Raw genomic sequence first — 12,063 nt, 5'->3', positions numbered from 1 at the left:
AATGGCACCCATGACTAGACCACAGGGCATCTTCCACAGACCATCGGGGTCCACCGTGTAAGTCTCCTGTAATACATCAATGTTCCTGAACACAATCTGACCTTCTCTATCCCAGATCATCACACGAAGATGATAACCTGGCTCGCGTATTTGTCGGTCGAGGCGAGAAGATGAAGGAGTTCCGTATCAACAAGCAGAAACTCAGCAACGCTGCCCCCTTCTTCGAGGACCAACTAGACGCTACACCGGCCGGCGTCAAGGTGACACCCAACCAGACACCAGTGCCGGTATGGTTGCCGCAACAAAAGTCGACCATCCGCCTTCCCAACGAATCCGCCTCCATGTTCGAGCTTTTCGTAGTATGGCTGCACCAAAGAGACGGCTTCCGCAGACACCTCGACGAGATGATCACTCTCGTCTGTGATGCTCCCGGCGTCCCGTGCCAACGACTTCACTGGGCCCTAGTCCGCCTTCACATCTTCGCTGCGAGGCTCGACCTGCATCATCTGCAAGACCTTGCGATTGATGCCTTGCAAGACATCTACCTCCGCTGCGACTGGGATGTCACTCCTCGCTTCGTCCAATACGTATACGGCCAGTGTGATGCAGAGTCTTCGATGCGGATTCGGAGGTGGACCGTAGCGATGGTGGCATGGTCCGTTGCGGGAGGTTCGTCGTCGATCGCAAAGGACGATGGCGGGCTCGAGAGATTTCAGGAGATGTTTGAACGTTTCCCCGACTTCGCTAACGAGTTCACCTCGCATCTGCGCAAGATGAAGTCGAGCAAGCTGGACACACGCATCAAGAACCCTCAACTGCGCATCCCGGCTAACAAGCTTCGCAACGAAGAGCGCCAGTTCGGTTTCCGGCAATGTTCGTTCCACAGCCATCGGGCTGCCGTCGGCGAACGTAGGTGTCCCCATACCACGGCCAGCAGGGAGCTGGATAACTTCCTGCTTGTGCCGTTGGTAATGGAGGTCGCTCCAGAGCCAAGCCGCGGCCATTCCCGTCGCGATATGCGGATACCACAACCACACCTCCGCCGAGAGCGGATGCCTTACACGGCGCAGGTGTTTTAAGAGAGTGTGAACGTCGCCAACCTCCACGGGTGGAGAGTGCCCGTCTAGTTCGGAAAACCAAGCTCATAAAGACCCAAACCACACCAAAATTCTAATTCTTCAACTCGTCATTCGAAATCACCACCCCTCTTCACAGGTCCTCAGACTCAGTCCTTCTAGGGACCGGGCACCCATGAGCCATGAAGACACCGAATCCGTCTTTTGGCTTCGATGCCTGGCGGAAGGCGACGCGACTGCGTCCCGCGTCGGCAAGCTCAAATACGAAACTGCCGCTACCGTCGCATCGACCAAGGTCGATGGACTGCGTTCCGGGCTTGACCAGGACGGTGCCCAGAAGATTCTGCTTCTGACGTACGGAATCGTCCCCTTCGTAGCTGGGGACGCGGAAAACGCGCATCGTGGTGGCGCCCTCGCGCTGGATCAGCTCCCAGCTCTCTGAGTCCTCGGGCATGTTGAAGAGGAGGCGGCACTCGGTCGAATCCTGTTGTCCCTGGACGCCGCCAAAGGTGACGAGTTGCGCGACTCTGTTCGCCTTGTTTCCTATAAAAGAGAACCGTTTGAGTACATTCATTCATTCATTCAGAATCTCCTTTGTCAGGGAAGCTATACACCAGAGGCATATACCAAAAAAGACAAGAAAGCACAAAAAAGCAACCAAAAGAAAGAAAAAAAAAAGAAGTCCTACCTGACGCGTCAATATCCTGGTTGACGTAGAAAAAGGCGGACGGATCCTCCTGTTCAAAGGGTTGATCTTGCAAAAGCCAGGTCAAGGAGGTCGGGGCATCGACGCGGGCGCAGTCCGTTATTGCGTCGTGTTGCTGCTGTTTGCCGAAGAAGCTCGCTCTGCCGAATGCGGTTCCGGAGAGCGACAGGACGAGCATGGAGACGATGATGCTGGGACGAGCCATATTTTTTTGAATGTACATATTCAACTACCCAGTAACTACCCAGTAGGGGGGGATGGATATCCTGGATTACTTTTTTTCCAAATAGATAAACACAAGATGTTTTGCTGGACTTCTTTCGATTCCCTATTCCAAAGCTGTGACTGTTTCCGAGGAGCCGACGACAAAAAGTTGAACCGGTGTTGATGAGAGTACCGGTTGGTTGGTTGGATGATCGGCGGTGATTTGACGAAGGGATCCAGGGTATCCGTGTTGGCGGGATGTGTAAGTCGAGCACGCTATCCGAGCACCACCAGTCGTCGTATGTCGTAGTCTGGACGAGAGCACAAGAGTCCTTAAGAAGGATAGAGTAAAGAGGGATAATAATAAGCCAAGAAACAGGTTCAAGAGGACGGAAAGGAAGGGGAGGACGGAGGGGGAAACGGGGTGGTGCGGTCTGACACGATATTATACTCTGGACGATGTATTACCTTGTACCCCAATCCCGAACCTTTTGACTTTTGTGCTTCTGATCTGGGTTAGGTACCATGTAGGTAGGCAGCCGGGCGTTCTTGGTGGTGTGGTACAGGGGTTTTTAGAAAGGGAAGCTTTTTGCTTAAAAGCCCTTTTGGTGCCAAAAAGCTTGGTCTCGTTCCTCTTTGCTGGGCTGCCCGCTGCTGGCTTGTCTGGGTCATCAGACCAGGTACAACTACAACTACAACTATACCGGTACTCTACTGAGGTTGTCTATCCGTACGTTAGCGAGGTATTGTGCATTTCTTCCCCATTCCTGGGCGGACTTGTGACACCTGGGTTTGACGCCGCTTTGGCTTCTTTTGGGGGGGGGATTGCGTTTTGGTGCTTCCCCCCCCCGCGCTGACTGAGTGCATGACTTGCTTCTTGATTATGTCTCTGTCTTTGGTCACTCACCTCTCTTTTCTCTGTGTTCATCTAGAGAGCAAGGTACACTGTAATTATTGGTTCCCGTACTTCCCCAGGCCAAGCTCAGGCCCACCGTCCACAGGAAACACAAAGTCGGTCATTGCCCAATCCCTTGCAGTTCTTCCCCCTCCCTTTTCTCCGTGCGTGCCCCCCCCCAGGCCCCCCTCCTACTTCCTTTTTTCTTTCTGTAAGGTACGTAGGGGGGATAATGACGATGGGTTTACTGAATGGTAAATTCCCGTTCCCGGAACATGTGTGTGATATCCCCTTACCTAAGTGGGATAGAAAACGAATGAGGCGTGGTTCGGTCGAGTGCCAAGGGGGGGCGGGCGGCCACGGGGCGAAGGGGGCCAAGGGAAAGTGTTTAGGTCCGGCGAACAGGGGCCCGGGGGGACGGACTGAGGCGCGGGTGCACAGCTTTTTAGGCAGGCAACACTTTTTTGTTTTAGTGCGGTGTAAGGCAGACCTTTGGGATTGTGCCTATTAGCCCATGATGTACTTCGTACGGAGTACGGATGCTGGGATTAGAGCTGTACGGACAGAGTGGTTTCTCGGATTCCCACCCAGTCGCTGTTTCTTGCTCTTAATTTCCTAATCAGGACAAGGTTTTGGTCCGTTCGGATCACGGGTTGTGTCAAGTTCGCGGGAAGGTTTAACAGTGAAGGCGTTTGGTTTGGTTTTGGTTTTACACTGGTGGGACTTTGCAATTGTCTTTGCCAGACATTGGACGACTTTTGTGTGCTTCGAAAGCTGGGATCCTGAACACTGGCTGTTGCACCGTGAGCAATGAACCTCTCGACGGATATGGTGGTGCTTTCTTGGGAGGCCTAGAATGCCCCCGGGTGAATGCTACATTATCAGGCAAGGGATGACGAGAAACCTAGGCAGACTGACGATCACAGCAAAGGAATCCGAATAAGAGAGGAATTAGGAATAGGAAGTGAGAGGCTCAGCCCTGGGGAGCCATTAAGCCAAGACTCATAGGCTCCCGCTCACGTCTTTCTTCCTTTCCTTCTGCGCAGCTCCAGGGCCCATTCACACCCCCTAATCCCAGAAGTCAATCTCAGCTTCGACGCGTGCAGACAAGGGACAGAGCCTGGATTTGAATCAAGGTGCTGAATTAGGGTAGCTCGTGGGATTTTGTTTCTTTGGAGCTTAAAGTCTTGGCTTTCCAGTGGGATCGATACCGCCATGACGGACCCAACCCCTCCCTCGTTCGTTTCTTGTGTGTGTTTCCCTCGGGACTGTGAGCTGTCAGCGCAGGGTTCTGGCCTGGATGCGCGGACAGCGGACGCAACTTACACGCGCGCGCGCACGCGATAACCCGAGTTGAGGTTAGATGAACCCACGCCATCTTCCCGTTCTCTTGGGTTCGGGATCTTGAAGTAGATGTCTATGATGCTGGGCCCATTTCCCTAGGCATTGCACAAGTGATACGACGTGCCATTGTATGTATCTATCTATGTATCTATCTGGAGAGAGGGCTTTTACAGAGTTACAAACAGTTAGTTTCCACGGGCTGAAAGACGACGCATTTCCAATGTCTCGCAGCTCGGCTTCAAAGTAGGCAAGCACTTTGACGAACGGACAAGATGCGTCTGCATGCCTACATGATCCGCCGGGCCCTTCACGTCTCTCCATCGTCCTCCGCCGGTGCAGTGGTTTCCGTCCGGACAAAGCTATGATGGTCCAAGTAAGGAACTCCCGTCGTGTCGTGTATGGATCCACGTTATTCTGTGAAATTGACTGGATTTGGACGGACACACGCTGGTTCGCTTGTAAACGCAAGATCCCCTTACCTAGCTGAAAAGGCCCTAGTAAAAGTAAGTAAGAGAGGTCTCCCCCAACTTTTTGGGAGGCCTTCTTTGGTATCGGGAAATGAGCCCACGTTGCCTTATGGGGCAAGACGGGGTATTCCTCAATGGTAAATACGAGCATAACGTGGTGATGACGGGGGAAAAGTAGGGACGATATTTCTTTTTCACTTCTTTAGCCCTTGGAGTTGGGATAGTTTACGCGGGATGGCGGATTCCCTCATTCCACGCCAGACTGGACAGGCAGAGAGAGAGAGAGAGAGTTGTGGGAATAGGAGCTAAAATAGCACGGAGATCATTTTATTTTCGTATCCCCTGGGCCCGATCCCCCCTAGTCATCCCCCCCCCCCTCTCTCTCTTCCGTCCCATGTCCCTAATTATGCCCCTTGTCTGAACGCGGTTCTTTTCGAGAGTGAGTTGAGTGTTGGCTCCAACAGATCGTGATATTTGGGACAGGAATGCCCAGTCCGTAATACTTGAGACGAGATATTTGAAGCTTGGGTACCTCAATCGACCGGCAGACTTCTGGTCCAGTATACGCGCAAGTACCGGGGATCGTTTGCCTGAGTGGTTCGGAATGCAGCTCCGCCAGTCTAACGTCCTGTTTCGAAGCGCAACTCTTTCCATTCCAGAGAAGGCCTCGGATAATGCAATTCTTTGGATTGGAAGGATGAGAGGAACAGACAGACAGGCAGACAGACAGACAATCGCATGATAAAACGTAGTTCCATAACGTCAATGACATCGTCCTCTACGCCCGACTACTGCGCCGAGTCGCGACTTGAACCAAACCCAGGGAGACCGAATGGAGCAGGGGATCGGAAGAGAGACAAAGTCCACTGTTGCCGGTATGGACACTGCATGCCTGGTCATCCGTTGTCCACCGGCCGATATGTCCGTCTTCCGGTCCTTTCCCCCTCATCTTCGCATTATCTTCGCCGTCAGCAGCACCAAAGCCGGGCGTATCACTTTGGGAACAACTTTTGCTGAGCCTCTCCGGTGGCATCTGGGGAGTGGAGTAAAGTAAAGGACGTGAAGTGTGACTTGTTGGAGAAGCGGCGCAGTTGTCTTTCGAGAGATCCGTTTGGCTGCGGCTAGCCTTGATGAGAAGGAAGCATTATGACGCTGGCACCGATCAAGAGACAGCCATGTAACCCGCCCGAACCCCAACATGCTCAGAAGGATCTTTTAGGAACCCAATAAGCTATGCAGTGATCTGCCCTGTCAGAATTTAGCAAGAAGAAGGAAAAACCCCCGTACAGCTCTAGCTAGTTCTCGCGTATGGTTAGCTAGGTACTACTACACTAACAAACTCCGCAGATCTCGACCATCACGCGCTGATCCAAAGTCTGGGGAAAGAAAGAGCTCCAGCTCTAGCGTGGTCGCTGACGATCGTCCAAGAACGAGCAGTGGGCAATTATGACCAGACTTGATAATGACAGCCATGCAATACACAATGGAAGCCTCCCCCAGATCTATGTTACATGTACAGGCACAGGCAGGAGGACATCCCTCCCGAAAAGAAGAGAGCCATGAATCCAAGAAGCCCGTCATCGCTTCATTTACACATTTCACGAGCGAGGATCGAGTCCGTCGCCGGTGCGTGTGGGTTAGCGCAAAGACGGTGCGTTTCCGGAAGCCCTGCCAATGCCAGCCTGGCGGACCTGTCGGCCTTGAAGCTTAAAACGCCTAAAGGATAAAAAAAAAAGTCCATGCCCGACGCCATTTCCACGTTGGAGAACGGGTTTGTCAGACGTGTTCGGAGGCGCGCGGGCGGGGGAACTACAGACAGACAGGTAGGTAGGTATCCGTACCTCAGAGAGCTCCCAGAGATTCATTCTAGCAAGAACGTGTTAGTTGGCCCATTGGAGCCCGGGCGTCGGACATCGGGGGGGGGGGCGCTCTCGTGAACCGGATCGTTCGGGTCCCGCGTTGTGAGTTGTAAGCGCAGGCGCATTCTTCTCCCCCTCCCCCTCCCCCATTGATCATGACCTCTTGAAGTAGTGGTTCACATTCTTCATTTTGTCAGAGACTGCGACAATTACGGGCAGTAACATTACGGACATATCACTGAGTTCTTCAATGGCGAAAACGCCCTTATTCCCATGAACACCTCCGGTTCGGCATTTGCGTGAAATGAAACACAGGGCGTATTGAAACAAACCGAGACGAAGGGGAAGAAGGCTTTTAGAGGTAGTCCGAACACGTGGAGGTGTGGTATGGGACGACGGCCCTTCCAAAGTTTGCCGACATTCCAACCACTTTCCCACGAGGGGGGAGGGAAAGACGCTACACTTCAATGCGAAAGCGAAGGCGATGGATGAGGGAAAACACTTCCAGACTTGCCGCGACCAACACATGCTTTCCGCAAGGCGCAGTTCTCGCGAACCAGGAAAGAATGTAGGTAAGAGAGACATTTGGGAGTTCGAAAAAAGAAGCTCGCCGGAGATCCGAATGTAATTGTTTCCCTGACATTCCCCGGGACATCGGGACATCGGGATGCCGGGACACGCCTAAAGCACGCGAGCGAAGGCCAGCAGGGCCGAGCAGCTCTCACGATAATCATGGGAATTCCAGCACAGGCACTCGGCCGAGACGCAATGAAGCACCACGGCACTCCCTAGCACTCAATAACCCTCGGAGAGGGAACGCAAATGATCAAACCCGCCCCCCTAAAGAAAACCACCCGTTCCCCAAACCACATTCCTCCGACGCCCATCGAAATCTCACAAGAAACCGGTTCGAATTCCACTTACACTCCTTGAATCATATCCCAACATCACTCTTCCGCTTTTCAAGCAGTACGGATCCGTGTCTCTCACGATAACCTCGGATTTCGGCCTAGAGAGTACTCCGTACCTTAGGCATGTATCACTCCCAGCCTACGGATACCACCCCTTGAAACATCACCGGCCTCCTATCCCCGAGCACCCCACACCATAATCCGTAACCCGAACATACATTCCCCGACTCACGCATTCTGCAAGTCCGCCCGGACACGAGGGAAGGGGAGGGGCCAGTGAAGTTCGGCTGGATAATTCGGCCCCGAATGCAGTTCCAAGGACCTTGGCATGTTCTTCCTCTTCTCCCTCACTCATTTTTCACTTTTTTTTCCCCCCCCATATTGATTTCAATACGAAGCAAAATCACCAACCTGTTCGACGCTACCGCCTTTCTGAGTTTTCAACTGATTCCCCATCGCCCATCAAGACGAGTGGGAATCGGGCAGGAACATCTCTTCATTCCATGACTACTCCAGACAGCCAAACAGCGTCATGGACTCCAATGATCTGCGATTTCGTTCATCGAAAATGCCCGGCTGCTTTCAGTCAGACCAAGAGACAGAGGCCTCGTCCATCTCACGTAGTATCAGTTCATCACCTCACCGGCGTCTTGGGTCAAGATGATAGACAAGACCTCTCGTATTTCCCCCGCCTCCCCCCGTATGGAATGATTTCGAAAACATTTGCCATGCGTACGAGTGGGAGCTATTAGGTGTTTTCGAGCTCATGAGGAAAAGACATCGAATCAAGGCAGCATTGGTAAGAACCTGCGTCATCTGACGTTAGGAACAATCTTCTGGAAAGAGAGTAATGCCTCATTTCCATTTGTCTAGAAACGACTGTTCTGTCTTCCTCTTCACACTGGTTTTTTTCTTTTTTCCAATCGAATGCCTCTTCGTCGAGGTGAGCTTCTCACTCAAACAACGCTCCGGAACCCCATACAAGGCCCAGTCGTCGATGCGTACATAAAATATCCGACGTCCTTGCCGAATGTCGTTTCGTCATGTCCATCGTCAATAAGAAGCCGGGCTGCGGAGAACCGACGGCTAGGAATAAATAACAAAGGAGATATCGTCCAGATCGCTCAACATCTCAAGCAAAGTGGCCATTAAGTAGTCCTCCAAGCCAGGAAGGGTTATTCTCCCCTCGATATGTGAAGCAAATGTGTCCGCAAGAAGTGAAGTGAAGTAAGGAAATCGGAGCCATCATCAAAGCGTGCTGTCGTCTATGTACCAGTCGAGGGGTATGTCCTTGCAGGAGTATCTCCACAGGGGTATCGAGCAGATAACTCGCATGGACTCATAAGTCGTGAGAGTAACGGGCGTAGCAACATGTACAAAGAAAATATATCACTAGAAAGGTGATTCAGACCGGCGACGATTGTTGTCCCGGCGTCTGAAGTTGCGAAGACGCTCGTCAATGTAAGCCAGGCGGTCAGCCAGGTTACGAGGAGGAGCTAAGCCGCCATCCCCGCTGGGTTGTTGCTGAATAGTGGCAAACGGGCGAATAGTGCCGTGATCAAACTCTTCTGGCTGCGTGAAACGATTTGGGAATGAAAAGCTGGTCTTGGTTCCGGGGAACGGCGATCCAAGCCTTGCAGGAGGTGCGTTTGGCGCAGCCAAAAAGGGGTCAGGCAGGTTGGCAGGCTGGAGTCTCGGCGCAGGTATCTGCATAGGGGCTGTGAAGAGCCCACTGAGACTTGTACGAGGTACAAAAAGGTCGTCGTGTGAGTTCCTGTCCGTGGAGCTGAACTCGACTTCTGGTTTGACCGGTGTCTTGGGTAGACTCTCGGATGGCATCGGCTCAGTCCAGAGGTCGGAAACAAGACTAGGTCGCTTGGTCTTGCGCGGCTCATGAGATGCTTGTCTGGGCCGGCCGACGCGCTTCTGCGTGTTCGATCGACTTCTCGTCAGACGCGCCGGCGACTGCAAAGTGCGCCTGTGGCCAAGACTTTGGTTCTGTCTTTGCGGTACTGAAGAGGCAGCCAGCGCACTCGTTGAGCTGGGCCCGTAACTGTTGGCCATGAAAGGTGTCCCGAGTCGTGGCCGGTCGTCGATAGGGGCGTCCGCTAACTCCATAGGAAACAACGGGAATGGCTCAGTCATCGTCTCTTGGACAGGTTCGGGTTTCGACTTGGTAAGTTGCGCCAGAGGACCCTGGGGTTGCATGACTTCCGAGGTGCTCAGAGTAAGTGACATGGACATGTCGTGAGCTGAAAAGACGGACGGAGACCGGGCCGGAGTGGATCTCCGGTTCCAGAAACGCGCCGCCGTTCTGCCGAAGGGTGTCGGGCTGTTGGCGAGGAACTTGCTGGTACGGGCCGATGATGAAGCGGCTTTGAGCTTGCAAAGGTCTCTCAAATGAGCTCGGGTGGACGCACAAGTGTGTGGCCACTGCAAAAAGGTACAGGTCTCGACGGTAGGAGTGCTGCTTCCACTCTTGGGGTTGAGAGACTTTCTTCCACCTTTGGGGCCTCTCCAGCTTCTCTTCGTTTCCCTCGCAACACGAAGACAAACTCCATGAGGCGGCACGCCACTCTTGGCGGTGCGGAACGGCGTAACCTTAGGGTCCTGTAGATAGGTAAGGTAGGTAGCCCAAAGGTGGTCGCTCATCGCTTTGGTCCAAGGGGCCTTTCTCCTCTTCGTCTTTGGCTTGGCTGAAGACGATGGTTCGGCAGGCTCTTCGACTGCGTCGAAAAATGAGTGCTTGACGTGATCGGACGCGTCAGTTTCCGGGCTGATGCACTGCAGGTCTTCTGATGTGAGGGAGAAGCGACTGAAGAGAGAAGCGCTGGTTTGCGTAGACCGTGCGGTAGATGGCCGACTGGACTCGCATTCTGGGGTAGACTCGCCGCTACTGAAGGCAGAGTCGATGGACCAGTTGGGATACCGTCTAGGGGATAGTGAGGGAGCGGCGCCAGGCGCTGGCGTTTTGGGTGGAGAAAAACGCCGTCCGCGAAGTTTATGTAAGGCGAGCCCGTCCAGGTCATTGAGATTGTGAATAACGGGGTACGTCATGCTGGAAAATTGCGTATGCGTGTCTGGACCAGCCGACTCGGGCTCTTCGATGCTGGGAATCGGAACGTCGGCGGCAGCAACTGACGCGAGGAAGTGCGTCGTTGGAGCGTTCAAGTTGGATGCGACGCGCCTTTTCAGTCTCAACCGCGGACGCGGCGGCGAAGGTGGCTGAAGCTCCTCGTCCATGGCGGAAGGCTCCGGTGTTTTGGGGGTTTGCTGATCCGGTTCATGGAAACGGAAGCCCTTGGGCAGCGTCGCCGCTCCGGAATGTTGAGGGTTCATGTTGGCGGATTTAAAGAGGTGAGGAATGTCGCGACCTCTGAGGAAAATGCTAGCGGCAGGTAGACTTCGCGATTTCTAAGCCGTTTGGTGAATGTTTGTTCAAGAACAAAGGCGACGTGGTCCCTCCGATTGTCTTTGTGGCGGCGAAATTTGAGACAAGGTGGTATTTGAGCGCGTGGTAACGTCCCTGGGCCTCAAAGGGCTGCGATTGACCTCAACGGCTGCCGCCCAGAATGGACGCGATATTTTAGTGTGCGACACAGAATATGTCCAGCACAGGAAGTTGTGGTCTGCTTTACCAGCGCAAATTCTGTAACTGGTATGGAGCGCTCGGTCAATTGCAATCAGGTATGCGACGGCCTCGGCTGGATTCGAGGATCGTGCGATTCAACACCACTCTCTCGTCAAAACATTGGTCGAATGGAATACAGAAAAAGAAAACGTTGTCTTGGTAATCGTGGTAATTGTCGTCGCAAGTGTCGCCTCGTGTTAAAATATTCGTGGATGGGTCGTCTGGACGTCCGAGATTCGTCGTCGCAATACTGTAGATAGGTAGGATCAAGGAAATAGGTCGTCGCGACGAGCCAGACGGACAAAATATTGATTCGTCGTCGTTGCTGGCGAATGGCTCGTGATTAGGTATGGGCTTATCGGGGGAAAATCCAAAGCGCGCAACCCCCACCACCGGAGGACGGTTGGTGTTTGCGAAAAGGAACGACTGTGGTTGAAGAGAAAGGTGGGAGGAGGAAGTTCGGACAGGCTTGGGCTGAGGCGGACCGGTGTGGTATGTATGGCAAGGCCCAGCGATGGTGGGCGGGGTGGGGAAGAAAGAGCGGGTGGCGCGAACCTTGCTCGAGGAGCCGGGACAGGGCGGGAGAGCAGAGAACACCTCTTGTCCTGGCAGGATACGAATGGGAAGAGACCTGTGCCTGCGCCTGAGCCTGTGCTCATGCCTGAGGGTTGCAGTGAAAAGGTCGACAGGCCCTCGAACACCGAAAAGTACCTCACCAAGGCAAAGTTGAGGTGAACCAAACTTCACACACTGCTCGCTTGAACCCCCGTGCAGTCCTGCAGTTGCAGTCGGTGCAGCAGCAGAGCGTGGTGGCCGGGGGGAGGGCGTCCAAGGTCCACGGGTTGCAGTTGCACAGCGGTTGAGCACACTAGAGATCCCCCACCTAGGCTAAACCCAAGGGAACCTAGTCAAGCCGTCCAAGGCGAGTGACAGTGGAGCGTTTGTGACTGACGGACACACCAGTAGCGGC

General features: G+C 53.5%; 5 protein-coding genes across 5 annotated transcripts; 1 reads left to right on the top strand and 4 right to left on the bottom strand.

The window, feature by feature from the left end:
- Position 1: 1 nt before the first annotated feature.
- Positions 2-1,079, top strand: BDP55DRAFT_727114 (uncharacterized protein; the record flags this gene model as incomplete). The annotated part of the gene is made up of 2 exons (XM_060579248.1): positions 2-57; positions 116-1,079. 2 exons carry the CDS (start codon positions 2-4, stop codon positions 1,077-1,079), a joined length of 1,020 nt encoding a protein of 339 aa, XP_060431395.1.
- Positions 1,080-1,209: 130 nt separating this feature from the next.
- On the bottom strand, positions 1,210-1,987 carry BDP55DRAFT_630349 (uncharacterized protein; the record flags this gene model as incomplete). Its single annotated transcript, XM_060572138.1, has 2 exons — positions 1,210-1,619; positions 1,765-1,987. The coding sequence occupies 2 exons, from the start codon at positions 1,985-1,987 to the stop codon at positions 1,210-1,212; spliced, it is 633 nt and encodes a 210-aa protein (XP_060431394.1).
- Positions 1,988-3,965: 1,978 nt separating this feature from the next.
- BDP55DRAFT_659137 (uncharacterized protein) lies at positions 3,966-4,990 on the bottom strand. Its single transcript, XM_060574530.1, has one exon. The coding sequence runs from the start codon at positions 4,841-4,843 to the stop codon at positions 4,241-4,243; it is 603 nt and encodes a 200-aa protein (XP_060431393.1). The 5' UTR covers positions 4,844-4,990; the 3' UTR covers positions 3,966-4,240.
- A 91-nt stretch (positions 4,991-5,081) lies between these two features.
- On the bottom strand, positions 5,082-5,860 carry BDP55DRAFT_659136 (uncharacterized protein). Its single transcript, XM_060574529.1, has one exon. The coding sequence runs from the start codon at positions 5,462-5,464 to the stop codon at positions 5,093-5,095; it is 372 nt and encodes a 123-aa protein (XP_060431392.1). The 5' UTR covers positions 5,465-5,860; the 3' UTR covers positions 5,082-5,092.
- A 2,874-nt stretch (positions 5,861-8,734) lies between these two features.
- BDP55DRAFT_84091 (uncharacterized protein) lies at positions 8,735-11,080 on the bottom strand. Its single transcript, XM_060581257.1, has one exon. It carries the CDS (start codon positions 10,799-10,801, stop codon positions 8,855-8,857), a length of 1,947 nt encoding a protein of 648 aa, XP_060431391.1. The 5' UTR covers positions 10,802-11,080; the 3' UTR covers positions 8,735-8,854.
- Between the last annotated feature and the right edge of the window lie 983 nt (positions 11,081-12,063).

This window comes from Colletotrichum godetiae (assembly GCF_030913485.1).
Source record: "Colletotrichum godetiae strain CBS 193.32 chromosome Unknown BDP55scaffold_14, whole genome shotgun sequence".
In the NCBI taxonomy this organism is placed as follows: Eukaryota; Fungi; Ascomycota; class Sordariomycetes; order Glomerellales; family Glomerellaceae; genus Colletotrichum; species Colletotrichum godetiae.
Note: the sequence above shows the minus strand (reverse complement) of the source record. Positions and strands in the feature narration are given on the sequence as shown.

Bases quoted from the DNA above. Each gene is read 5' to 3' on its own strand.
- BDP55DRAFT_659137 (XM_060574530.1), bottom strand. From the start codon at position 4,843: ATGCTCGTATTTACCATTGAGGAATACCCCGTCTTGCCCCATAAGGCA.
- BDP55DRAFT_659136 (XM_060574529.1), bottom strand. From the start codon at position 5,464: ATGTCATTGACGTTATGGAACTACGTTTTATCATGCGATTGTCTGTCT.
- BDP55DRAFT_84091 (XM_060581257.1), bottom strand. From the start codon at position 10,801: ATGAACCCTCAACATTCCGGAGCGGCGACGCTGCCCAAGGGCTTCCGT.